General features: G+C 40.0%; 1 protein-coding gene across 1 annotated transcript in view; it reads left to right on the top strand.

The window, feature by feature from the left end:
* The window catches only part of DHRSX (dehydrogenase/reductase X-linked), a 173953-nt gene that overhangs the window by 40959 nt on the left and 105897 nt on the right, over positions 1–27097 (top strand). The window contains exon 3 of the mRNA XM_030477739.1: positions 8085–8153. Within this exon, the coding sequence (XP_030333599.1) occupies positions 8085–8153 (69 nt within the window). The remainder of the gene's footprint in view (positions 1–8084; positions 8154–27097) is intronic.

Below are 27097 nucleotides of genomic sequence, written 5' to 3' on the forward strand. Positions count from 1 at the left end.
CATTTCCAGTCCCAGCACTGGTGCGTAAGACTCCTTTCTTGCACCAATGGTCTTCTTCTGCGAGTTCTGCTTGCCCTGCCTTCAGCCTCTCACTGGGAAAAAGGTTGTCATGAATGCTGGAATGGTGAAAGCAATTTTCTAAGGGTTTATTTGAGGTGTTTCAGTGAGACTTTTTGTCAGGCTGTGGTAACATTATGGGCAGTCAGAAGGGCCTTTACTTCAGGAAAATCTTATGACAGACAGTGGACCCCTGGTAGAGGAAGCTACTGCCAGTGGTGAGTCTTCAGAGTCAAGCCACACCAAGAGCTCCTGCTCCCTCCTGTGCAATTTACTACTTGATAAATAATCTTGCAATTTTATTTTCAGAAAGAGAAGGTAAATGACACACAGGTTTTGGTGCCTACTGACTAGTGACTGATATTGAAGATGGTGTTTTGTGTGAACTTACAAATAAATATGGCATTGAAAATCAAGAGATCCTTGTCATAAAACCCAGTAGGTTCAGCTCTGGTTCACAGTGCTGTCCACAGTTTTGTGAGTCTGAATTTAAACTGATTAGAAGTGTAAAGTCTTCATATTCCTTCCATCCTTCATCACTGGGATTTAATTTGGAGAGGATTCTGTGAGTGCATGTTAAAATTGTTGACTTTAAAAAAGAAAGCTTCGGTTTGATTTTCCCTTTTTTTTTCTCAGTACATTAATAAAAGAAGTCTGGAAAAAAATGTCTGAGAATATCTAATATTGGAGCTTTGATAATACTGTCTGAAAATGGTGAATGAAAATTTCCAGCTTGACAGTGTTACACATATGCTGCTTGTTATAAAACAACAGGTTTGGGACAGTATTATCAATCTTTTGTCTGAGTATATCAGTGTCACAATTTTCTAAGACAGGCTCACATTCTGAAGGAAACAGTGTCATTATGTTTCCATGTATGTATACATATTCAAGTGACTTATTTGAGCCATGCAATTTTGGCATAAATAAATGTAGTTCTATCACCAGACTCAGCACTTCTGTGTGACCTCTCTAAGCCCTGCAGGAGGCCAAGCAGTAGATATTTCTGTCATCTCTTTCATTCACATTAGTTTCCAATTTTCAAGCTGGACTCTCTGCACTATAAATCAGACAATTCTTATATTTTATAATACTACAAAGTGACTTTAGCAGGATAATTAAACCCTATCAAGATGGCGCAATTGTTCATTTTCAAAGACAGTTTGATTTAATTTCAATTACTGAAAATTTATATGAGACACTTTAATAGTCTTTTCTCACTACACATATATGTATGAGATGCTTGAGTTGTATTTTTTCCTAGAAAAGTATTTATCTTCCTAATTTTAGCTAGGTTTTTTTAGGCCTGAATGAGTTGTAGAGTTATTCAGGAGGCGTCAGAATGTTACCAGCCTTTTAAAACTGGGTGATGGTTTCCTTTTGCTGGTATGAACATCAAGAAAATGCATGCAGATTGTCTTAAAATTGTCATTTGGCTCAGTTTTTAACATATCAGTACAATATCATCAGGGTTATGAAAACTCTACTTACAGCGTTGTTTGTTATTTATACATTATACATGCACACACAGCCTTCCAAATCTGTTAGAATTTTGTCAAACACTTTAGCCCCTAATTTCGGCTCTAAGGAGCCTGGTAGAACTGGAAAAAACAAGAGAGGGATAGTGAGGAGGATGGGATGGCCCTATGCAAGGTGGGGCTAATAAACAAAGGTTCTACCACTTGCAAACAGATGACTGAGGTGTGATATTATGAATGGTATAAAGAAAGTGGATGAGAAGTGGTTATTCCCTGTCTTATTGTACACAAAATATAGAACATCAAACAAAATAAATAAATTAAAAAAACCCAAACAAAAGCAGAAACAAAAGCAAAAACAAACCCAAACAAAAATAAACTACTGAAGTACAACATTTTAATGTAATTAAATGTGTCATTAAATCACAGAGCCTGTTGTCCCAGAACCCTTTGGCAGCCAAGCGCTTGAATGAATTGGAAGTTCAATTAGATGAAGCAGTGGAGGATAGGTTCATGGAGAGGTTAGGTGTGACCTTTGATTCAGGAAATCTCTGCAACTTCTTGCCATTGGCAGGGGGGATGTATTGGAAAATGACACTCCTAGATTTTTGTCACACCTTTTCCTTAAGGCCTTGCTCCAGGTTATTGTTGGGAACAGGGCACTTGTCTAGATGTATCTTTGGTTTGATGAACAGGATTGTTCTTAACTTCTCATTGGAACAAGTAGGTTGCCGAAACCTAGGGCAAGAATGATCATTTATTTTCTCTTTGCAAACTGACAGAAGATGTGTGGTATCTCTAGATAGAAGGAAGCTCTGTATCACTTTCTCAGCTTTTTTGTACCAGGTCACATCCTTATACTTAGCTTTATTGAATAACAAATTAACAGCTTGTAAATTTCTCATCCTCAGAGCTTTCTGGGGGCAGTCATTCCTCTCTCTTAGGCATATGCTATTTGTTGTGCGGTGCCATGTTCACTCACAAAATCATAATCCTCATAACACCAACTGATAGGATTTTGTTTCTCTTTTGAGGCTTTGGGTGCCCTTGCAAGCCCTCTCTTCAGGCTGGCGCTCAGATGAAATCAGTTCCCCTTCAATGGTAATGAGGATTATGCTACTCTGAGGAGGTACCTTAATTCAGATTTCCAGTTGGAGTCTTCTTTATATTATGTTGCATAAAGACACCTAACCATCACCCTCTGCAACTCCTTAATCAAATGGTATAAATTTATACAGGATTTATTACCATACCACCAAGCTTCTGCTGGTAATTCACATATGCATTAGAGTTTATAGGCATCAGTTCTAAACTTGTGTTACTTTAAGTGATCAGGGGGAGTGGGGAAGGCCATGCAGCAGGCTGTGAACCCTGGAAAGTGGTTCATCATTTCAGAGATTACCTGATATATAATTACAGCTAAATAAGTCAAGAGATGAGTGTTTATCTCAGGTAGGCAGGTTCCTCAGGCACTGAGGAAGGAGGGGGTTGCACTTGCCAGAGGCTGGGGAAAGGGAGGGACTGGGAGGCGATGTGCCTGCATGGCTGACCTGCCACCAGGCAGATCACCCCGTCCTCCCCTTCTCAAGTCCCTTGCAATGGGGTTTATTGCAGGCTGAGGGGAGTTTCAGTGCTCAGTGTGGCTCTTGGGTTCCGGGCTGGAGGGGTTGGGTTCGTCTCTGGACTACTGCATCCTGGGTGGTTTGCATCTTCTCAGTGTTCTTTACTATGAGGGTGGTGAGACGCCGGCACAAGTTGCCCAGAGGAGTTGTGGCTGCCTCATCCCTGGCAGTGTTCAAGGCCAGGTTGGATGGGACTTTGAGCAACCTGGTCTGGTGGAAGGTGTCCTTGCCCATGGCAGGGGGTTGGAACTGGATGAGCTTTAAGGTCCCTTCAAACCCAAATGATTCTGTGATTCTGTGGTCTCAAAAAGGTTTTATTTGCGTTTTGCTTTTATGTTATTTAGCTGAAAGTCAGGAAATTCTCCACCTGCTACCTTTGGTAAACTAAGGCTTTTTGGATTTGTGGGTTTATTCTCTCCAGGCAACCTTAAGCTTTGCAGGCTGTATCATTCTTCATAGAGTATTATAAATTTCTTTATAATGCCTGCAATATGTTCCCTTGAAACGTCAAGATTGCAAATTCTTATTTTTGCAAAACAGCAATTGGAAAAGATCTTGCTTTTTTTATCAGGATCAATTTTGTACATAAATTTTGAGCATGAGTATCAATTACTCTTTTGGAGAGATTTTCATATTCAAAGAAATGAAAAATATTCTATAAAGAATACAATACAGATGTATCAGGACCCCTTAACTAGCGATAGTGTGAATGTTTCCCAGCTGTGCTGGATTTCTAGGAGCTGTGTTTTTGACATCCTTATTCAGGCTGAGCAATCTTCTATGGTAATTCTGTTGAAATCTCTGAAATAACGTTCAGAGTTAGGATCTACTTAAGTGATTAAGATGGCAGAGCCTGACCTGTAGGGTAAGATCCAAAGCCTATTGCTGCTGATAAGAATTTTTCTATGTACTTCTGTGAGGGCTTTAGATTGACGTGCTTTGACTTGTGGCATTTGTGTAGATGAATGTTGAAGAGGAGAGTCAATTTTTTTTTACTAAAAGTTCTACTAAATCTATTTTCCATCTTTTTGTTTGGTTTTTTCAACATGAGTTTCAGTATTTTACTAAGAATTAGATTTTTTTCATGCCATTAAAATGACATCTTATTTTATACAAGTGCATCCATTCAGATTTGAATTTATTTGTTTTATTTTCAGAACTGATTGTATTCAGCAATGTTATTGAATCAGTCTCACCTGAATTTTTCACTATTCTGTAGGGACTAAGAAGAAAAACGTCAGGTAGGGCACTGAACAGCTTGCATAAACAGTTCTTGAGACAACTGTATCTATTTTGTGTTCCCAATAGACACTTTAAATTAGCAGGAAAAGCAAGATTATTATGGTTTTGGCTACTTTGATGATCTAAACTCTCAAGACATTGAATCCCTTTTTCTCAAAGCTTTTGTTCAGATTCCCACACTGCATAAAACACATGGTCTGTCTTCTCTTTCTTATTCTTCCCTCCGAACCACTTGAATCCAGAGTAGGCAAATTTTATGCTACAGGTACTATAGCTACAGATACGATAGTTTAAAATGGGTAAATTCTGGCATGTTGAACATATGAAAATTATGGTGAATCGTTGTCAAAAGGTCCAGCCTAAGGATTCTTCTGTGTATGACAAAGATTTTTAAAGAATAGCTACAAATACGCTACTGAGGATCTAAACCAGCTGATGGTGCTAAGAATTTGATCCTCGTGTAGTAAACTGTCCCCTTCCTTAGTTTTGAGTGCCGTGCTCCAGTGCACTTGAAGGTTGTACCATTTAGTGACCCATCTTCATCAAGAAGACACAAATTATTTTTCATTTTTCCCAGCCTAAAGCTGACTGTGTTAGCTTGGTGACTTAAAAAGTATTTTTTTTTTAATTATTTTTAATAAAAAGGAGGGTTTTTCGAATTTTGAATAAAAGGAGGTTGTTCTTTTTCATGCCTACCACTCACATTTCTTACAGGATCCCAGAAGGATGTAGCAGAAGAGAGGCAGTACAAAAATGCAGTGTCCCTTTCTTCTCCCCCCATCGTCAGCAAGGGGATGCTGGTTTCCTTAAGCTAACTTAGAAGCATAGATTACTCTCTCAGTCTTATAGTATCTTTCTAATATATGTGTCTTTGAACTTTTTGTAAGGATTTTGGCCATTTGTTCAGTGTCATTTGTTCATTTATTCTTTCTCCCAGGGTTTTCTTTGAAAGAAGTATTTCAAAAGCCTCTATTACAGTAGCAGCTTTTACTGAGGCTGTTTCAATTCTGAGATACTCCAGATTTCAGAATCTGCTTTTCAAACTCTCTTGAATCAGGCTGGAGACAGACGACTGAAGTGACTGTTTAGCAAAATAATTATTTTTTTTCCCAGTGATCTATAGTGAAAAGCATGCAAATATGAATAAAATGAGCTCTTTTGGAAAGCACTGAGCTTTAATGAATAACCATTTATATAACAGCAAAATAAAGCAAATTAAAATTTGTTGTGAACACAAGCTCTTATTAAGTGAACATACTGAGAGTTAAATCAAGACACTGGAGGCTTTAATAAGCCTGTTGTCTGCGTCAGGAGTGCTGAATAAAAGAGGAATCAAGTAAGACCTTCATAGAATTGTCACTTAAGTGTTTTTGTTTCTACCCTAACTCTGTCTGGCGTAATAACACACTGAGTTTGAAATCTTACTCTAGTACATCACTTGAGGTGAAACAATGAGGAAAACTGATCTCTTGCCCACAACCCCTGTGCACAGATTTCCTCAGAAATGGCAGTTTCACTGGAGGGTTTGTTTGTGGATGCTGCATCTCTATCTAGAAATTAGCATCAAGCTGAATGTTTCTGTTCTGTACAAGACTGGACGGGAAGGGGAAAATAATTAAAAAAAAATTCGAGGGAAAATAAACAACAGCAAGAGAAAATACTGCAAATGTCTGCTTTGGTTTTCTTTGGTTGGTTGGTTGGTTTGGGGTTTTTGTGTGTTTGGGTTTTTTTTTTTTCTTTTCTTTTCTTTCTTTCTTGGTCAGTCTGATCAACATAATTCCCTAATTAATGGAATTCATAGAGAACAGTTACAGACCAGTATGACTCTAGGTTTTATGTAAGGATAATTTTCTCTCCAGTATCTGGAATGCTGAATGTCTTTATTTTGGCTACATTTATGTAAATATTGAGTCTTTTTGCATATCATGAAAATGAAGATGTGTTGCAAATCATAGTTTTTTACTGCAGAAGCACAGCAAAAACTCCATCCTCAAAAGAATATTAACCTACCTCTTCAAAGTGGTCAGGCTGTCCCAAAAATCTCCATTCACTGATCTGAGCCTTCATCTAGTGCAACTGACGGGTGACATGATCTATCTCAAAGGGCTTACTCCCACTTTTTGAACATACTCTCTGTGAGATCAAATGAATCCAGCTTAATAGCATTATAAAGCATGTTCTAACATCTTAAAGTAGGTACCAGCACATGCCAACTACTGTGAGCAGGAAGTTGAACTAGATGACCTCCTGAGGTCCCTTCCAAATTCAGCTTACTCTGTGATGTGATTCTTTCCTTCTCTTTGATAGAGCTGATTCTCTGTTACTAAAAAAAAAAAAAAAAAAAAGGTGAGAAAAAATGTGGAAAACCTGAACTTGCTGCAGCATAGCTAAGAAGTGAATGAGAGGAGAGGACGCTTGTAAAGTAGCATAAGATAAAGCCTGTATAGAAGCAGTCCTAGTTTCTGCTGAGATAGAGTTAATATTTTCTTAGTAGCTGATACAGTGTCATAAAGTCATAGAATACCAGGTTGGAAGTGACCTCAAGGATCATCAGGTGGAACTGTTCTAGGCAAGCATAACCTAGACTAGATGTTCCAGCCTGCTGTCCAGCCAAATCTTGAAAGTGTCCAGGGCAGGGGAATCAATCAGTGCTGTGTTTTGGCTGAGAACAATGCTGATAACACACCAATGTTTTAGTTGTTGCTCAGTAGCACTTACCTTGATCGAAGACTTTTCAGTCTCTCATGCTCTGCCAGTGAGGAGGGGCACAAGAAGCTGGGAGGAAGCAGAGACAGGACACCTGACCCAAACTAGCCAAAGGGGTATTCCATACCACAGCACATCATGCCCAGTATATAAACTGGGGGGAGTCATCCAGAAGGGACCAATCACTGCTCAGATCGGGCTGAGTATCGGTCAGCAGGTGGTGAGCAATTGTTTTGTGCATCACTTGTGTTTCTTGGGTTTTATTCCCCTCTCTCTTTTTCCTCTTGTTGTTGTTAGTATTATAATATTTTATTTTTATTTACATTATTAACCTGTTTTTATCTCAACCCATGGGTTTTACCTTTACCCAATTCTCCTCCCCATCCTATGGTGGGGTGGGAGGAGTGAGTGAGCAGCTGCTTGCTACTTAGTTACTGGCTGGGGTTAAGCCATGACAGAAATCAAGACAGAGGTTTATTTTATAATGAAAAGAAAAAAAGCTACTACATGAAATTCATAAGAGATATCATTCTTTATATCCAATTTAGATAATGAACAGTAACTATTTTGGTGTGTCATGCTATGGAAAATGTTTGTGGAAGGATAAATGAAATGTTAAACTTAATTTTAAAAAGTTAACTTGTACTACCAAGCACAAAATTTTGCTTGTGCTTCTGTTTTTAACTTTGATATAAGTTACTATAAAAATTGCCAAACAAATGTCAGTATTCACCTAATCTGAATGTCACAAAAGATGGTCCTATCTTGTATGAATACATGAGATGCAGAGGCAGAACTCATGTGAACAGCAGTGCATTTGTACAGACTTTTTCAAAACCTCTTCTGCCTGACAGTACCTTTTCACCTAAAACTTCATACTGGTTTTACATTGTGGTCAAGCACTTCATAGCAGCATGCTTATATTTGCTGTCCTTACATTGATTGCATCACTAATTTTCCATTTTCTGTATTGTAACAGCTGGAAACAGTGAGAGGGAGGGCCAAGAAGCAGTGAGGAAAATACAAGAAGAAACTTCGTCTGGAAAAGGTACCACACTTTATCCTTTTCTTTAAGGAACACTTTATTCCTCTTTTTCAGCTGGCACCTTTTCTTAAATTAGCCCGCTTTGTGTATTGTTAAACATCTTTTACTTTGTGGAAACTAATCCTTAAAGTAAATCTGACATAAAGGGTAAAATGAGTAGAATATATTTAAAAAATGTTTTCAGTTTTGTTTGACTTATTCACCGTTTGTCATTGCAAAAGGGCTGCCTGCAAGTTACAGTCTGCCTGCGCATGTGTATGGGCACAATGATTTAATAGCTGGGCAGAAAATCAGAATGCTAGTCATTTCTGCTAAGGGGAGGATGACAGCAGGTAAGAGTGGGTGTGCTCTTTTCCATTGCTGGTCTTGCCTCCATCATGTATAATCCCATAAAAAAGTGTTTGGGTTTTTTTTGGGGGTGGGGGGGGTAAGAGGTTTCTAAAAGAACAACATTGCCCAATTGGGATATTTGACACATGTTGAGAGCTTATCACAACATCCTTCACAAAATGAAACTGTTTTCTTAAAAATAGCTGGACCTTTCATATCAAGCCAAAATTCCTATGTTTTTGCAGTTCTTCCATTTTTTCTCTTAATCCCATGAGCAATCATGTTGGGGAGGCATAAGGGGAGCATAGCTTGATAACTGTGAGAAAAGGCATATTGCGCACTCTCTGCTGTGTGATTATAATTTGCAATTTATGGTGGAGGTTAGTGCATCTGATGTTTCCATCTCGGATTCACTGGGTGTAGTTCCTATTAGCGTATGATGATTCACTGATGCCACTTTGATGTATCATTTCTTGGCAAAACAATAGGGCAGTGCTGCTAGTCCACCCTATTTAGGATCTTCATGACTTCTTCTGAGATCTGATTCTGGTTTTGTGCCTCTAATAATTGCTGTTATGATGATCAAAATACTTTAATTATTGTGTTAAAACCCCCTTTCATTAAGATTTATCTTTTGACTTAAATGTGCACCCATCATAGCCTCAGGATACATGTATGCTAGTTAAAAGCGTCATAAATCAAGGTATAGTCAGAAGGATCATGAAAGGAAAAAGGTAATTATTGCATTGTTGAAATCTTTTGCTGGAAGTTTCTGTCCAGAGACCAAAACCATTTGGAGTGAATTACCTCACGTGAGCTGCATGAAGCTGAATAAAGCAGGGTCTGTCATATTTTCTCACAGCCATGTGATCACAGGCTTTTCTAGCACCCCAGTCTTTCTTAGTTTTTCTGAATGAAGTAAGCTCTAACCCTCATTTGTAAATTTTGTCAAGATACAGTTGGCAGTTTGAGGAAGCTGAAAGTGTATCTAAAGTTGACTGATGTTTATTATAATGACTAAGGCTTTAATAATCTCAGGTCCTGGTAGATTTGACCCTAAAACAAATGGAAAGAATTTCCTTAAAACAAATTTCAGGAATGTCTTCCCGATTGAGGGATATTTGTACTTACAAGTGCATTGTCCTGTACAGAGGACTCGTGAGTCTGAGCAGCAGTCCTGTGTGAAGAAAACTGCTTACAGAAACTGTTCCCATCTGAAATACTGGACTCTTGAAGGAGAACTACTCAAAGCAGTATTGCTGGGCAGCCAGCATGATCAACGATTAGGACAATATAGCTGTCTTTCTTTTACTGTGGACAAACTATATGAGTGGGTGCCATCAGTTTGCTATCCAGACCTCAGATCTCTAATAACAAAGAAAATCTCCTTGCTTATTAGCAGGTTAGACAGCAAAAGGGAGCAAGAGACCTCGGCCTCTCCTCGTTTCCTGGCTGAGCCATATATAGCACAAACATCCCTAGAGACAGCTCTGAGAAAAGGCCAAGCTTGTTGAATGCACAATGAAATGTAATTACAGAGTTTTTAAGGTGATATGGTCCTTCTGTGCTTGGCCACTGTCTGTCTGGGGCTTTGTTATCTAAGGATAAGTAGTTTTACTTGACAATATCTAAACTTCAGGGACAAGTGAGTTTCAAAGCATGTACATGAGTGATTCCTATGAAGCAGCTGATGAGCTGTTAACAGTTTCAGAGGAGAATAAAGGGTAATAATCAAAAGGCTATGCATGCAGGTGATGCTTTTTTTTTTGCAGCAGCAGCAGCATGGCAAGACATGAAGAAAGGACTGACAACATTTCTGAATACAGGGTGGCAGGAAGCCTCTTTTCCTATGCTGGAGGCATTCAAACCAGAACCAATGCCAAAAGATGGTAGGGTATTGGAGAGGAAAGCAGTTGCAGCCATCTCCCTACAAGGCAGTGATGCTAAAGGGCACAAAAAAATCTAAGCAATGTATCACATCACCTCTTCTGACCACCCATCCTCTCTCATGGTGCTATACCAGAAACCTCTTTGGTACCTCTCCTTGCTGATTCCAGACTGTTTAGGTGTTCTTCTCAGTTTGCGGTCTCTGTGCCGAGTTACCCGTTGCTAAGTGTAAAAAGTGAAGAAGGACATGGGAAGCTGAGTGGAAGAGAATAAGGTATAGGTCCTTGGGGCATGGTGGAACCAATTCACTTGACCATCAGAACCTCTTCCATGATAAAGCAATCAAAGCCCTCAGATATTCAGAGCAGACCAGAAGCGCTGCATTGTCATTGAAATTATCAAATAGCCACTATTTCCAAAAGACCAAGGGCAACAGATTGCTACACTCTGAATCATAAAGCTGGGAGAAGCCAGAATGATGTGGGCATTTATCTTGCTTCCATTTGTTAAATTGGGAACTTGTGTTGTTAATAGTAGCAATTGTATGGCTGGGAAAATTGTTGATGGCTAGGGATTGCCACAGAGATATTCTAATTGTATAAGTCTCTGTAATTTACTCAGGGTGTGTCTATGTTAGTGTGTTCATTAGTTAGATCAGGAGAGTGCTTTTCAGGCAATGCTCAACGCTTGCTTGCTTGCTGAGCACAGGTTCGCATCAGGAAGGGCACTGCAGGTCCTGACCTGGATTCTCTTTGGGCAGAACTAGCCTGGGAGGTGAGCTGCAGCAGGCTGACTTCTATTGATACAAACCGCTTGTTGATGTAGCTATAACTATAGTTACCAGTCCTGAACAAACTACATTGAGTTATAGGATTGGGAAGTTTCTGTGATAAACTCAACTCTCAATGATACTACGAAAAATCTTTCCGTGTACATAATACAGCTTATCTCCTCAGTCACCCTCAGTTTACATCTCTGCAAATGAAAGCTGATTTTAGCCTGATGATTACAAACATACAAATGTTGGAAACTAATATATAAACATGAATGAAAGCTACATTCATTCCAGCATAGGTTCATGAATGCCAATGGAATCAGCAATTAGCAAAACTTTGTGCATAAATATCACTTAACATAGTACTGAGGAAAGGCTCTCACAAGTGAAGTGTAGGAGCTGGAGTTGCAACTACACTCAAAGGAGAAAAAAATTAAAAGTTAGTGAGAAAACAGGGCGTAAAAGTCATATTAAGCACAGACCTCTTCAAAAGAAGAAGCCTGTGTTTAATCTCACCCAACATTTTTGCGGCAATTCAAATAAAACCACAATTATAAAACTAAGCACTAAATCCACAGCATTCATGAGACTTCCATTTGAAGCCAGGTGAGAAAGGAAGGAGAGGCTTTCTCCCTCGGAGTCAGAGGAATGCAGAGGTTAGCACAGTGGCAACCAAATCGTATCATTTACGGTCTGACCCACATCAAGACAGCGTGGGCTAAGCAGTAGGAGGAATGATAGTGCCTTAGAAACAGTGCAGTTCGCGTGCATTCAACAAGCCTGGCTTTTTCCCAGAGCTTTCTATTGGAATGATTGTGCTATGTATGGCTCAGCCAGGGAATAAGGAGATAACAGGGTTGCTTGCTCCCTTTTGCAGTATAACCTGCTAACGAGCAAGATTTTCCGTGTTATTAGAGATCTGAGATCGAAGAGTTTACCCAAAGAAGGGGTAATCTAGCAGATAGATACCGAGTGTAATTGCAGAGTAACTCATGGGTGGTTACTCCATTGATGTTCGGAACCAATTTTAACAAAACAGTCCATATTTCTCTGCTCTGTACCAGACTGTTGTTGGCTTTCCCTGCAGGCTAGAGTAAGCCAGTTGCTGAGAGTTCCCAAATTCCCAAACTTTTAGATTTGCTTTTGCCCAAGAGTCAGTGGTGATATTCCCAGCACATGGGCCAGAGTTGTGAGAGCTGTTCAACAAATACCAGTGCCTTCTTAAATGTTCCAAATTGTGTCCTAGGACTTTTTTTTTTTTGACATGATATGTCAAAGATGTTGTTACAGAAGTGATCATCCAACCAGTCAAAAATAGTAGAAAATATTTCTGGTTGAGGAGTATTTTCTATATGTATGTGTAAGCATGTGTAAGTTTATGCTTGCTTGTGTTGTATTTGCTTTTTATGGTGTAGTTTTGAGGTGTAAAAGCGTAACATCCTGAGCTTGTGGCAAGACCTGGCATGGCTACTTTGTTCTTTCTACCACATCCTGCCATTGGCATGTCCTTTCTGTACCACTGCTGGTGCTGAAAGACCCATAGGGTTGGTTTAAAGAGTTTCCTAGCAATAACAGTGCAGTTTCCATGTACATGGCTTCTTTTTTCATGCTGGTGCATTATCTCCAGTACTTAGCTTTGGCAGGTCAGGGACTGCCCTCAGTTAGAGTTGTACAACTGAATGCCAGGCTCATGAAGGCATCTTGAAAGACAGGGTGGTGATATGGGTGAGGAGTAAAGAGGTCTCGATCTGACCGTATGCCACTTTCCAGGTCCCTGCATGGAACTGCAGAGCACTTCTGCTTTGTCACTTGATGATGGGTATAAGAACCTTGCCTAAACATTAAGATTTCTTTTCTTTCTGTAGCCTCATCTGAGGTTATATCAGGTATATTCAAGCCTTATGAAAATATTTAAATCTTGAAAAATATTGGATGTGTTAATCTAAGTCTATAAGGACTGGATCCTCCATGTGCTCAAGGGATGGAAGACCCCTTTCTAGAGTCTAAGAAAGTAATGCGGGAGCTAGTACAGTTTCTCTGTGCTCATAGCACTTATGCCCAGCCCTCTGATAAAATCATTTAGGTGAATAGTTTGCAAATCAATTGTCCTGCTTTTCTGTGTGTTTTACATAATACTTTGATGTGAAAACTTGGTTAAATTCATTAAGCCTCCTTACTCATGGTTTTTTTGTTCTCCTTTTGACTTTCAATGTAGCATGTTACAAGATTTTTTCCCCTTGGTGCTTACAGACATTTAAAACAATAGAGAATCTCCAATTTTTTGTGTATCTTACGACATCTTAGAAATTGAGTTGTCATGTTAACAAGGTGGTAATTCAGACATTAAGAGCAATATGAATATGGTTCTCAGAGTTAAAGATGAGCTGCAGATCTGGATAGAGAGATAGAGATAAAGTCTTTCCAATGTAAAATGTATTCATAATGCAGGCACAAGCTCTGCCTATTAGTTTCCTGAATTCCCATTTCCATTGGAAATGTGAAACATACTTCATTAACAGGCTCTGCCACTAGGAAACATGATTTTCTCATATTTAAATTGTTTCTAATTGAAATTTAGGACAAAGAAGTGCACAGGTGTAGCTGTAGGCAGAATAACAAAATCCTTTCAGATGTCTTGAAATGATTTTCTGACTGTAAATCACCAAAGCTTTGTGTGACTAATGGGACCGGAGCTCCAAGGTTAGGATTTTGCTGATTGTGGTGCTCTACTGAAGGCAATCAGGAGAAAGAGAATTTAAAAATGAAATTGCCTCTGCAAGGCCTGAAAAACTCTTATTTCACCCTTTTACAGGATTTTGATCCTCTTTGACGTGCCTATAGAGCCATGATGTCAAGCAGTGGCTGGATAAAGATGCCCCTGGGTTTGACACCTCCCATAGTATGCCATTATTTTTTCCGGCTCGAGCAGTAGTTGCAGGCAGGTTGTGTGAGCTATTTCCAGACCTTGTCTGCTCTCAAGAAAACTGCCAGCGAATACTGAAAGACAAAGCCAAGAAAAAGGCAATTTGTTTTCTCTCTGGAATGCTTTCATATCCCCCTTCCAAGATCTACTTTATTTAGTCCTAACTTCTGTGGGTTACATGTAGGGCTTTAGAAGTTAAGTTGCTCATAACAAGTGGAATATTTTCTGTGGAAATGCTAGAGCTTCTGCACTAGGGATCCAGCTACTGGGAGCAAGGAGAACTTGTGGCCTGGAGTAAGCATGAGAAGAGCAGAGCCTGTATTTGAAGCACTTACAGGCTGTGTGTGTAACCTGCATGTGAAGCAACAGACTGTGGTCTACTTGAGCATGTGGGCAGTGCTAGTCTTTCCTTGCCAGCTCCATCCTTGCAGCAGTATGGCGAGGCTAGAGAGGGAGTACAGCCAGAGAGGAGCCTCTGCACCTCTGAAGGGCCAACACTAGTGTGTCCATGCTTGACTTGTGTTTTGAGGGCCATTTTTCAATGGCAAAAAAACCAAGGCTCTGAATAGGTGTCCCAGTTCTTGAATGAGATAAGTTAGGAAAGCTCTTTATTTTAGCATAAGGGCTGTAGGATATTGGCACATATTGGCACATATTTGCTGAGTTTGTAGAGTCTCCATCTTGGGAGATACTCAAAAGGCATCTGGACAGGGGCTGGGACTGGACAATCTCCAGAGCTGCCTCAGCCTCAGCCACCCTCTAACTCTGTGAGTCTGTGAAATTTTAACAGCCAAATCTACATGAAACCCTGTCTGCTTTGTTTGTCCAGCCATGACTACAAATACTGTAACAAACAGAGATTCCTGGACTGCAGGGCCTTCAAGGAATTGCATCGATGTTCATACAGCTCCCATAAAAAGACTCTTGGGCACAGAACGTGGTGAGAACAGCAATGATTTGTCGATAATGCAGTCTTAGGAAATGGGTATTTGTGAAGAATTTTGGAGCCATGTAAAATAAACTCCAACTATCTGTGCAGGTAAACCCCCACCCATTCTATGGAAACAGAGGGAAGGATTGTAGGAACACTGAGCAATAATCTTTGTGAAAAGGCCAGAAAATATTGCCCATGAATCTGGATCATCTTGCCCTTCTTGTTATGTTTATCTATGCAGGGCATATGCTAATATATTTTGTATTAAGACCTAAATTTGAAAATCTAAGTTTCAATTAAATGTTTTCGAAGTTACTTGATGTGTGACGCCTCTGCCACATTTTCACGATCTGAACGGAAATTAGCAAACAAATATGTACGTTGAAACCCTTCTCAGCCTATTTAAAGTCTTGCAGGAAACATGTAATGCCAGAGCATTTTTTATAGTCTTTTCTGGTACTTGCTGCTAGAAAATGTAAGAAGAAATAGAAATACTCCTAAGGAGACTGGTAAACTCTTGAATTAAGCAAAACATCTAACATGAGAAACATTAGATGTCTAATAATTATGCCTGGATTTGGATATTTTGTTTGATTGAGACCATTTCTGGACAAGGTGATGTGAACGATTTCCCCAAAATAGTGCTCAGCTGTGTTTTAGTCCTTATTTAGTCTTAACATTATGTCTGCCACTGTCTCCTCTTACCAAGATTACTGTTGACTTCAGGCTGCTTGGAAAGAGTAGCTCTTCACAACTGATGTGACTTGAGGAAACAAAATAAGTCAAATCATCTTTACAACATTCAGTTTGACCTAGTTGAAAAATAATCCTTGCCTCCCAAGCATGGAAAATGTGTGGGCCTGTGGTGGGAGAGAGATCTCCATGGCTCTGGGCAAGATTTGCTGTTGTTCTGCATTCCCTCTCATTCTACTCCAATCTCACTTATGCTCACACACTTGAGCTTTTTTGAATAATTTACAGCTACTAAACTTCCTGGAACATGGATCTTATTTAAATGGTACAGTGTCTGTAATTCCTTCTCCTTTGGAACTTGATGGCGTATCAGGGGTAAAAAAAGAAGAGATATGCAAAAAAAAAAAAAAAACAATATAAGGAAAAAACCCTCAATTTCTCCTGTTCAAAACTTTGTCATGACAGCTGGGGGCTTCCGAACTGGTAGTTTGTGAAAAGTTCATTTTGCAGCCTAAAATCTTGCAGGCTTTCCCCTAGATTATATTTTACAGTTGAAAGTCAATCCATGCAAAAATCCCATTTTTATATTTTTATAAAAATTTTATAAATTATATGTAAAAATAAAGCCCTAATTGGAACAATTTTCATGATGACAGAATATTTCCTAAAGATACATCTGTTTTGATGGGTGTGTTTATTAGCGAAAGAGAGAGAGAAACACTTTTGCACTTAACATCTGCAAAATAAAGCAGGGAAAGTGTCCCTGCTTGTAGAATGGATTAACTCCAAATGTGGTAGTTTGTGTTCAGGGCAATCCAGAAAAAAGGCTTTTTGTCCAATTCACTCTGGATTTCTTATGACCCAGACTACAGTACTATCAAAGACAATCTTGGTTTTAGAATCTAGACCTTAAAATCTTGAATTAATAAACTGCTACTTATCAATGCTTTGTGTTGATTTGCAAATCCATGCTATAAAGGAATTTCTTTCTTTTTAAAGAGAATTTTGCAAAGATTTTGTTTAAAACCAAAAGATTTTTGCAAAGATTTTTGTTTAAAAATTTGTTTAAAAATTGCCAGAAAATGGAAATGTCCTATGGAAAACACTTCTTTCATGTGAGTCCAAGCCTACTTTCCATCAATCTGTTTTGGGATTTTTGTGCTTTTGAGATGATGCAAAATTAAATCTTCAGTCCCAGCTGAAGTGAAGTCTTCAAATTTCCTTCAAGACCTTGTTTCTATATGCAGAATGCAAAGCACATCTCCAGTGCTGTAAAGGCCTTATGCTTTGAAAACACAGGCCATAGATAACAGAGAGAGATGATATCAAAAAGTGTGCTTATTTGGTATATAGCTGTTTCATGTCTTACAAGGCTGACGTAATGAGCAGTTCTCCTGAGAACCTTACTCAGGCTTATCCTCCAGATAAGATGACCTCAAATGGCTGGCTGAAAACTGCTATCTTAGAAGATACATGAAATGATATTTTGGTCTGGAATCATAATCCTGTAGTTACCTTGACTTGATACATACCTACATTGTGTTTGCGTCTCCAGATGTACTTTCAGCTGGTCCTGCAGACAGAATATAGATTTTTCTCTCTTTTATTTGTTTGCTTGAATTATATCTCTAGAAACATGCTATTCAGAAAGCAGTATTCTTTTCTGTGTGTCCTCTCAGTGGCATAAAATAGTGATTTGCCTTTGCTTGCAGAAGAGAACAATTTGTGGCAGTATTCACATATTATTCTGCTGAACAGTGACTTTTTATATAAATCTCAGACTCAAATCGGTGTGTTAGTGTAACCAACCTGGTAATATGTAGAGATTAAGTCTGAATAAATCTTGAGTTTCAAGTAATGAAAATGACATCACTGAGGTTATAATTCTGCCTGTCCCCTCTTCAAGTGTCATGCATGAACGGAGCATACGGTGTATTCTGCATGGTGGAAGGAGGGCGTGCCAGCGGAAGGGCATCAGAAAGTAGCAACTTGTATTTATTGTGAACAGAGCAGAGCTGCCTGGACTTTTTCTTCATCTAAATGCAATCAAAAGTAGAGAATTTAGACCCCTGTTTGCAATTATTGATGGGGATTTGGGCCCGAAGGTGCGTTAGGGACCCAGTAACTCTGCTAGGTCCCACTGGCTATTCTGGCAGTGTATGTGTGTGGAGGCGGGCAGGACAAGATAGCTGCAACAGCTCCGGGGAGCTGGCTGGAGCTGAGCTGAGAGGTCCTTCATTCCCAATGAGTTCCCGTGTCTGCCTTCTGCCTCCTCATGGGCAGGCTGTCCAGGCAAGTGCCAAGGGTACACAGCCTTTAGTGGATGTCTGCGGTGCAGATATTACCTAGTCATTTTTCTGTTTAAATGAAGAAGAACTCTTCAGGTGATTTAAATTGCTGGCGCCAAAGTTAACTTCACGAGGGTAGTTCAGAAATACTGTTCTTAGGCTATGTTAAAATCTAGCACCTATATCCGTTCTGCTGACAGACAGGGTAAGCCACAAAGTGACCACACACTAGCTGTATAATATGCAGAATTTAATAAACAAGCATACTAAAGCCAATAAGTACACCAAAGCAAACACACTAATGTAAATTAGGTAACTATCTATATATAGGGAATAAGTACAATAGAGCAAATCAGAGATATAGACATATAAGTAAAGTACTGAAGAAAGTTAGCAATGCATTAAATCATTACTGCATAGAGAGAACAGAGATTAAGAAGAAATACATCACCAGTTACCACTGAATCATCATCCAGGCCCACACTTCCAGCTGGGAAGCCCCATTGCAGCCAATGCCAGGAGTCTCAGGTAATTGCGAAAATTCCTATGCTGTGTGTCCACTCATAGGTGAGGCTTCTCTCATGGTCACAAGAGGGTCCCGCTTTTGTACCCTTATAAAAACAACTGGCTTTATGCCAGATCTCTAATTGTTTACTCATGGGACTGTGCAGTTTCTCATGATCTCACTGTTGTCCTCGCCAAGAGTGTTGGCCAGGCACCCCAGTGTAGCCAAGTATGAAGGTCATAGGACAGCTGCACACCTATGTTTTGATGTCGCTTTCCGACAAACAGTCACGATGAACATAAACATATATACACTACTGAATACACTGTGGCAAACAACATCCTTTGTTATGTCTCTCAGTCACGAGGGGGAATCAACTCTTAGCTAGGTTCCCATCCATTACAATATCCTTAGTCTCTTGAATATAGTTTTACGTTCTTATCTGAAGATAATATTTTGAAGTAAAGCCATGCTTTTGTGCTTCCAAAGTGTTTATATGGGAGTTAGTTATTTTCAGAAGCTGGATGTAAAAGGACTAATCCTTCACTTAAGCTAGAAGACTGCTATGCACCAGCCCCAAGTTTAGGGAATTTGTATGGCAGCAAAGTGAGGCCAGGATGAGGAATTTAATTTCCTTCAGCCCATGGTAAGAAGCATATGCTGTGGGGAGTTTGGATCCAGTGCAGCATGGTGATCTGGGGGGGACAGTTGTGTAAGGAGCAGGTTGGAGCTGAAAGGAAAGAGAGAGGTTGTGAGTCTCTGTCCCCTGTCCTGTGCAGGCTGGCAGCGGCAGTGGTGCTTGCCCTGGTGGTGGGCACCTGAGTGGCGCTTGCCCTGCTGCCTGGCTTCACCAACCCTTTCCACAAGCTGCCATCACAACCACCCAAAGAGACCTTTTGAAACACACCATCTTCTGCTAGTCACAGAGGGTAACAATTAGTGCTGGTTTTCCTTCAATTTCTTTTCAGCACCTGGCAAGATTATGTGTAACTGATGATATAAGGAGAATTCAGTCTCAAACGGATTGAATAAATTTACACTACCTATTACTACAAACTATTCTTCAACTTGAAAAATACTTTATATCTGTCCTTTTTATTTTTAAAACAAGAAGACAATTTCTCTTTTTTGCAGGTTAATTTCAGATTTTGCACGTTAATTTCAGGTAATCATTTTTCTATATAGTTTACTCTGTAAGTTAAATAATAATCAGCATCCTACTGCAATGGATACTATAAAAAGGAATATATACATATGTGTTTAAAGAGCTACTGAATTGGATAGGTAAAATGGGAGAAAATAGGGGAAAAAAGAGGAAAATAGACAGGACAGAATGATGGAAGGAAAAATCACAACATAAATACCACATTCCATATTCCATTTTCTTTTTGAATAGTCATTTTTTTTTTAGTTTAGTTTTAAATTTTATCCCAAAAGACAGTTAAGACACTAACGTGCACGTTAATAAGCCAAATAAAGCTGAGAGACACTAAAGAGTGAGAGGAAAGGGAGACTAAGGAGAAAAACAACACAAGGAGTAGAAAAGGGTGAAGAAACATGTTAAGGGAGAGAGAAAAGAACCTGGAAAGCAGTTACAGCCACATAAGTTTGAAGGAGGATAAGATTATATCCAGAAAATATGATGTGCAGGGGCTGGCTGGTTGTTTACTGTATGTGCTAAGCAGACTTTGAAAAGATGAGTCCCTGAGGAAAGAAGTGGAGTGACTCCATACTTCAGGATTTTGTTGTTGGGAGTTGCATTCATTACACTAACATGATAGAGAAACACTTAGAGAGTCAGGTCCCGGTTAGCAGTGACGCAGCTTTCACAGCCATGCCTGTTTCCAAGTCACGAGCTGGGCTAGCACAATGCACGCAAGGCAGATGCTTTGCTTTCAGTCTTGTTTATATCCCCCAGGCACTATGGAAGAGTGTATTGGCTTTGTTCTAGCCCCCAGATTACGTATTTCCCCCTACCTATCAACGAAAACTGGTATTTTCCTTTCCATTCTGTGTACTTTATTTCCTTGTCTTCTTCGAAGGTCTTCCAAAGCATTCAGCATTTGTGGCATTGTTGTGTTTCCATTTCTGTCTCTCTCCTTCTTCTCCCCTTCTCTTTTCCTGTCTCTTTTTCCCTTTCTCCCTCCCTCCTTCTTCATCCTTGTCTGTCTCTCTTTTATGTTCTAAGGAATGGGAAACAGAGCTTTGTAACACGCATCTTGCTGTATAAGATGGTATTTGTGTTCTCATAGGAGTTGCTTTCCATTCGCTTGTTTCTGTACTGGAAGCAAGCAGTATCAATGGGAAGAGGCTGTACTTTTATTGTGCCTTTTCATTTTCAGCTTTTAAAATGATCCCAGGTTAATGGTGCTTGTATAGTCAGAAAAATGGGACATTTTTTAAAGGAACAGCATTATTTGCTATTTTGCATATTTCATCCACTATGCTAAGTTTTATTTAGTTTCTCTTTAGCTGGCTTCTGAGATGGAGACATTAACCTACTACCCAACCAGGAAAAACAAGCTCCTTCACGGATTTTATATATGATTGGAAGAGTGCATGCATGATCTGGGTTGAATGATGTCTTTTCTCTGGCAACTATTCTGTTACATTAGTTTCAAAGCTGTCATTTTGAAAAACACAAAGTAAGAGTGACATGTTATGTCCAGTGGGTGTTTGTGTCCTAGGACGAGGTATCATGCCAGCCCTGGGAAAAGCCTAAAAGATAGCTTCCATTATTATTCAACTGAAAACCAGAAAAAGAATGACTGAATCATTAAGCTCATCTTCTCTTGGGATGAATGGAATGAAATAACTCCTGATGGGTGAAACCAGGACAATGACCGTGCTCTTCTTCCTGCCCTCTTTGTCCCAGTGTCTCCCTGGCTTCTCCATTCCCAATGAACTGTCACTCCATCCTTTCCCCCAACCATTCTTCTAACTGTTTCTGCCTTCCTTTTTTTTTTTTTCTTGTATCTCAGAGCTGAGTTGGACTGCCAAAGGCAAGCCAGAAATAGGTATCAGTGAGTAGACACAGCAATATAAAGGTATGAACTTAACCTTAAGTTATCCATCTATGTCTTTTCAACACTGCCCCAAACCAGTTCCTTGGCAATGTGGATCTCTTTTACTTTGATAAGAGAGCTCTTTGCTCATCCCTTGCCATCTGTCTGGACTGGCACTAATACAGGCAGGCATTTTCTTCTTCTGTAAGTTACCAAGGAGAGCCCTTGAGCAGCGCTGCAAGAACGCAGCAGCAGGAAGGCCGGCTTGGCTGGAGGCCTTGAGTTTTGAAGCCCCTGAACCCTGTGTGTGCTGGCTGTGCTTGGAGGAGCTGCACTCTGCACAGATTGCTGTGTGAGAGCTGCACTCCGCCAGCTGCCGAGGAAATGCTGATGGACAGCATTGCCTGCCCCAAGTGCAGCTGAGTGGCTACGTTAACAGCTAATGGTAAAGGCCATCGGTTTAGGTAGAGGGTGTCCCAGCTCTCAGAAAGGCTGAAGCATCTTAAAAGAGCAGAGGACTGGCAGGAGGGGACTCAAGGACCTCCTTGAAGCCTTGATTCTGGACCTCCAAAGGCAGTTGTGGCTCCATGCCATGGGACAGAGTTCCCTCCTGCCACCCAGGGGCTGGAGACTCACCACTCAATGTATTTTCTAAAATCAGATGATTACAGATCACCACTACTGAAGTTTTGAAACCGAGTTCATTCTCTCCCCTCTGTGGCAGGTGCTGGTGTATGCATTTGAAGTGCTTCTATCATCATATTTTGTCCCAGTTCTCAAGCATTATTAAAATCTGGGAAGTTCTTTTGGTGGTTTTACGTTCATGCTGAACATGAACAGCAATCAGGTAGAAACCTGTGAAACTGCACTGGAACGCTAGTAAGACAGGGTGAAAAAAATTACGTAATGTCACAGTTCCTTTCTTGAGAAAGTTGACCTGTATCCCTCCCTGCTAGGGCCCAAGCAACTCAAAAGTACCTCCTTAAAAAGTGAACATTAAAGGAAGGTAAATATAATAATATGGCCAGAGCAGAACTTGGTATTTATGCATGACTGAGAAGAAATGTCAAGAATTCTGTACCTAAGAGTTTGTACAATTACATTCAATAAACATGAATCACAAAGCTTGCATCCAAGTATTTCTAACCCTTTTGGGGGGGGAGTACTATAGCCTTCTAAGTAACGGCCTTTGGGGCTGTAATTCCATCTCCTCTTGAACACAGTGTAAACTTTCAATTGACTTGAACACAGTCAGGGATTCTACTTCATAATTTTGAACAGTACAATATATTTTGTTTCTTTCAGTGTACTGCCTTAACTAGAGGTTTGCCCCAGATTTATCAGTAAAGTGACAATTCCAACAATTCACCTGGACAATTGCTCAGAGGTAGTCCAGGAAGGACAGAATTTTGATCCCAGTTGGCCATCAATTTGTGCTGGGAGGCATCGAATCTCATGGCTCTTCAGATCTGAATCACAATAGGTGTGCATGCAGGTGCTGTTCCCATCCATATATGCGCTTAACTACTAAAAACCTTACAAACTAGATTTACCTTTTTCTTCAGTCAATAAGAAATGCAATTCAGCTACACATTTTAAAATGCATACCTTATAACATTCTTAGTTTCAATGAATTTACATATGAATAACAAGGAGTTTTTGAATCTAAACCCTCATTCAGCCTGAATAGCACCAAATAGTGGTGTGATTTCTGTATATGCTAAAGTTCATAAATGCTAATCAGTCTGCTTAGAAAACACTGCACAGCACTGGGCTCCAATTTGCAGAGTAACCTGTAAAGGTTAGCTATTAGCTGAATTCAGTCACCTTTCATCTACACATTGCCTGACAAAGAGCTGTATCTTGCATTCCTAGTGCAATGAGTCTGAACCAGGCTTTTCTGTACTAACAATGAATTCAAACCAAAAATGCATGGTAGTTACAGGCAACAAGTCAAAGATCTTAGTTGCTTTATACTACACCCCCCCCACATACCCAGTTGCAAACATTTTGCAGCCCTTCCTTTAATGAGCTTCTTATTTTGAAGAGGTCACACTCATCCAGAATGTTGTTTATTTTTCTCTGCTCTTGTGCAACACCTTGCACTTACCTGCAGTCATTCCTCTGCTAAGTGTTGCCTAATTGCATACTTTTGCTTGGTCTTTCAGGAAATTCCTAATGATCCTCCCAAGCCTTGGTTCAGCTAAATGCTTCTGTGTTGTCAGCAGCTTTCACCACCTGTCTATTCAGCCTGATTTACAGAAAATTCATAACAGCTGGCACCTATCACTTGTTTGGGTACAAAGCAAATGAACCGCTGTGTTTTTCTTGAGAGGCCTCAGAACTAGCAGCAGGTAGAGGTAAAGACTTTGCCGCTGATGAATAGGGCCATTAGTCAGCCCTTATACTCAGGGAAGAGTTCGCCTTGGGGCCCAAACAATCCTGACACTGAAAACCTAGACAGGTTTTATTTTGTTGGTTTTTTTTTTTCCCCCAATGTTACATGTACAGAACAGCAAATGCTCAAGTAAAGCAAAGAAGCATGATTTGGAAATGGCCAGTGCCTTTGCCTCGAATCAACCCCATCTTAAAATAACAGTTGTACTAAACTTTGTGGAACTGAAGAATGTAGTTTGCGCGTTCCAAAAGTAAAGCGCTGAAGATACCAGGAAGGTAGCACAGTAGGATACAAGCTGCTGCTGCATAGCATCTTTGGACAGAGGGTATTTTATTCAGGAGCCCTCCTGTGTATTACCTGCCTCAGTGTGTGGGTGTAAAGTCCACTGAGAAGATGGAAAATGAACTGGTTAGACACAGAGCAATGGGAATGCTGTGCTAACTGATCAGATACCTTGTCTGGAAAGTAAGGCTAGTTTTAAGTGAACGCAGTAAGGAAATACGTGGGGAAAAGATAGATAAATCAGAATAATATTTTTTTGCTTTTTGTTGGGGTAAAAGAAGGAGTCAGGGAAACATGAGTTGCCAGCAAGAACGTCTGGAAGGCTTTGTAAAGGCATTTGTGAATACTGTGACATGTGTCTTTAACCTAGATATATTGAACTGAAAGAGATGCAGATAGTTGCATGAACTTAGAATGCTAGATAAATGCAAGATTTTTGAGTTGCTCTTTCATGAGGCATCTGATTTTTATCTCACAAGGGAGATTTTCGAGAAACAGACCCAAGCCTTGAGAAGCAGTACTGGTGGAAGAGTTAGCAATAGTTGAATGGTTGGGATGCCAACTGCAGCTGGAGTGCTGCTGGCTATATTGAACACATTAACAGTGTAAACACAGATCCTTCACCTTTTTCAGTATGATAAATAAACAATAGTCTGTATTGAATCTCCATATTCAGTCTCAAGAGTGTTTTAAATTGTTGACTAAAAGGTCACTTCAGTGTCCTGGTGCATTCTGTGGAAGTCTCAGAAAGCAGAGAAGGGTGGATGAGATACAGGATCAGTATATAAAGATGGGTAAAGTTCGGACTTTTGAACTACAGTCACTTCAGCCTCTGAATTCATGAGTATGTTTCGTTCTTTGGACTTTTTTTTTTTTTAATATACTGGTTATTGTCACAGTTGTCATAAATGGTGACCACAACGGATCATAATCCAATTAAAATTTTATTAATTATAGCAAGTAGAATATGAGCAAAACCAGCGCTGGACGACAGGGGAGTCTGCGCTCCGCCACTGCCGTGCTGAGCAGTTCAAACAGTCCCTTTTTATACATCTTTACTTCCGTGTTCATGAAGTAGTGGAGGTACTCTGCGCATGCTTCAGTTGTTGTTAGGGGGTCGTTTTCTACCTCCTGGTGGTCGTTGAGGCCGAAGTAAGAAGTCTTCCTCCTTTATCCCATAGTTGACCCCTCATTCACATGTCCTTATCTGGGGTTGTTTGTCCTGTTTCTGTCGGTTCCTGGAAGTCTGGCGGTTATCTCACGATTGTGGTTATCTTATCTTACTCAAGCAGTGTCCGAGTTTCTGTCGGTTCCTGGAAGTCTGGCGGTTATCTCGCGATTGTGGTTATCTTATCTTACTCAAGCAGTGTCCGAGTTTCTGTCTGCATAAGCGATTTCACATCTTTGTTGCCTAACCTTTACATTGAGCTTAACATAAATCTTAATAAACAATATCCTAGTCCATAGTTTCTCACAATCCCCCCTTTTTCTTTTTATCCTATTATTGTTTATTAGACGTTACTTTCATTTTCGGCACTGCGAACAAACCTTTTTCCACAATCCCAACATTTATCATAACACTCACAAGGTAATACCTCACAATTACAAAAGGCATAGTTCTCACGTGGCATAATGCATTCACAACAATCTTCATCTTCATTAATAGATACACTCTTATATTTTGCCCCAGACCTCGTAGTTAAAATAAGCAGTTTAGCTATGTCAAACCGTTCTTTAATAAAGTGTAAAATATAGCGTAATATACAAGGCCCAAATATGAGTCCCAAAATCAACATGATAAGCGGTCCTGCTAAGGCGGACAACAAAGTGGTTAGCCAAGGTGAAACATTAAACCAGTTTTCGTACCATGACTTGCCCGCCTCACGATCTTTCTTACGTTGATCTAACCTTTTCCGGAGTTCAGACATGGTGTCCTGGACTACTCCAGTATGGTCAGCAAAAGAGCAACATTCTTCATTGAGAGCTACACATAACCCTCCTTCCTTTAAAAACAATAGATCTAATCCTCTTCTATTTTGCAGTACTACTTCTGATAAAGACTTTACTGAAGTGGCTAAATTTTGGATAGATTGTTCTATTTTTGCTAAATCTTCATCTACAGCCATCTGCAAACTTTGTAACTCCTGACCTTTCACTAGGGAGGCTATGCCTGTACCTGCTCCAACTCCGCTCGCTATCAGCAGGGTAGCTAGGGTTACTACTGTAATTGGCTCTCGTTTTTGCCTATTCAGGTCTCCTTCAAAGTGGCGTAACACCTCCTCAGAGGTGTGATAGATTAGACGAGGAACAATAATCACCTGTACGCAAAACCGAGATTGATCAAACACGTTTAGGGATAGGCAAGGCGTTACTCCGATGTCTGAACAAACCCATTTAGCTCCTGGTGTCGGGATAGCCCATTTGTCATTTTGATTCTTGTGTTTCTCTATATTGGTGTTAGTGACTGTTTTATTGCACAAAGGCTGATATTTTTCGGGCACTGTACCTATACATTTTCCTTGACCTGTTACTAATTGAATAGTAATTCCTTGCGTATGGTTCCTCTGGTCATCCCATGGGCATTCTCGTGGGTTTGAACCATTAGACCATTGAATCCTACCTGGTTTTCCAATTGCCTCAAAATATGGTGGTCTAACATTATAACATAACCAACATTCTTTAGTTAAATTTGGTTTGCTTTCATTAAGGGCACGATAAGAGGCTTGCATTAGATTCCATAAGGGGTCTTTGGATTCTGACAACTCTCGATCCCTGGATGAGGAGAATTCAGTCACAATGTCATTAGTTGTTTCCGAAAGGGAGTTTGGAGAATTGGTTGCGACGCTTGCGGGGGCAACCTTTTCTTCAGAGAAAGTGGGTGGATTCAGGACCAGGTTTGGTCCTACTGGTAAGGGATCGTGTGGAAG

This window comes from Strigops habroptila, chromosome 2 (genome assembly GCF_004027225.2).
Source record: "Strigops habroptila isolate Jane chromosome 2, bStrHab1.2.pri, whole genome shotgun sequence".
In the NCBI taxonomy this organism is placed as follows: Eukaryota; Metazoa; Chordata; class Aves; order Psittaciformes; family Psittacidae; genus Strigops; species Strigops habroptila.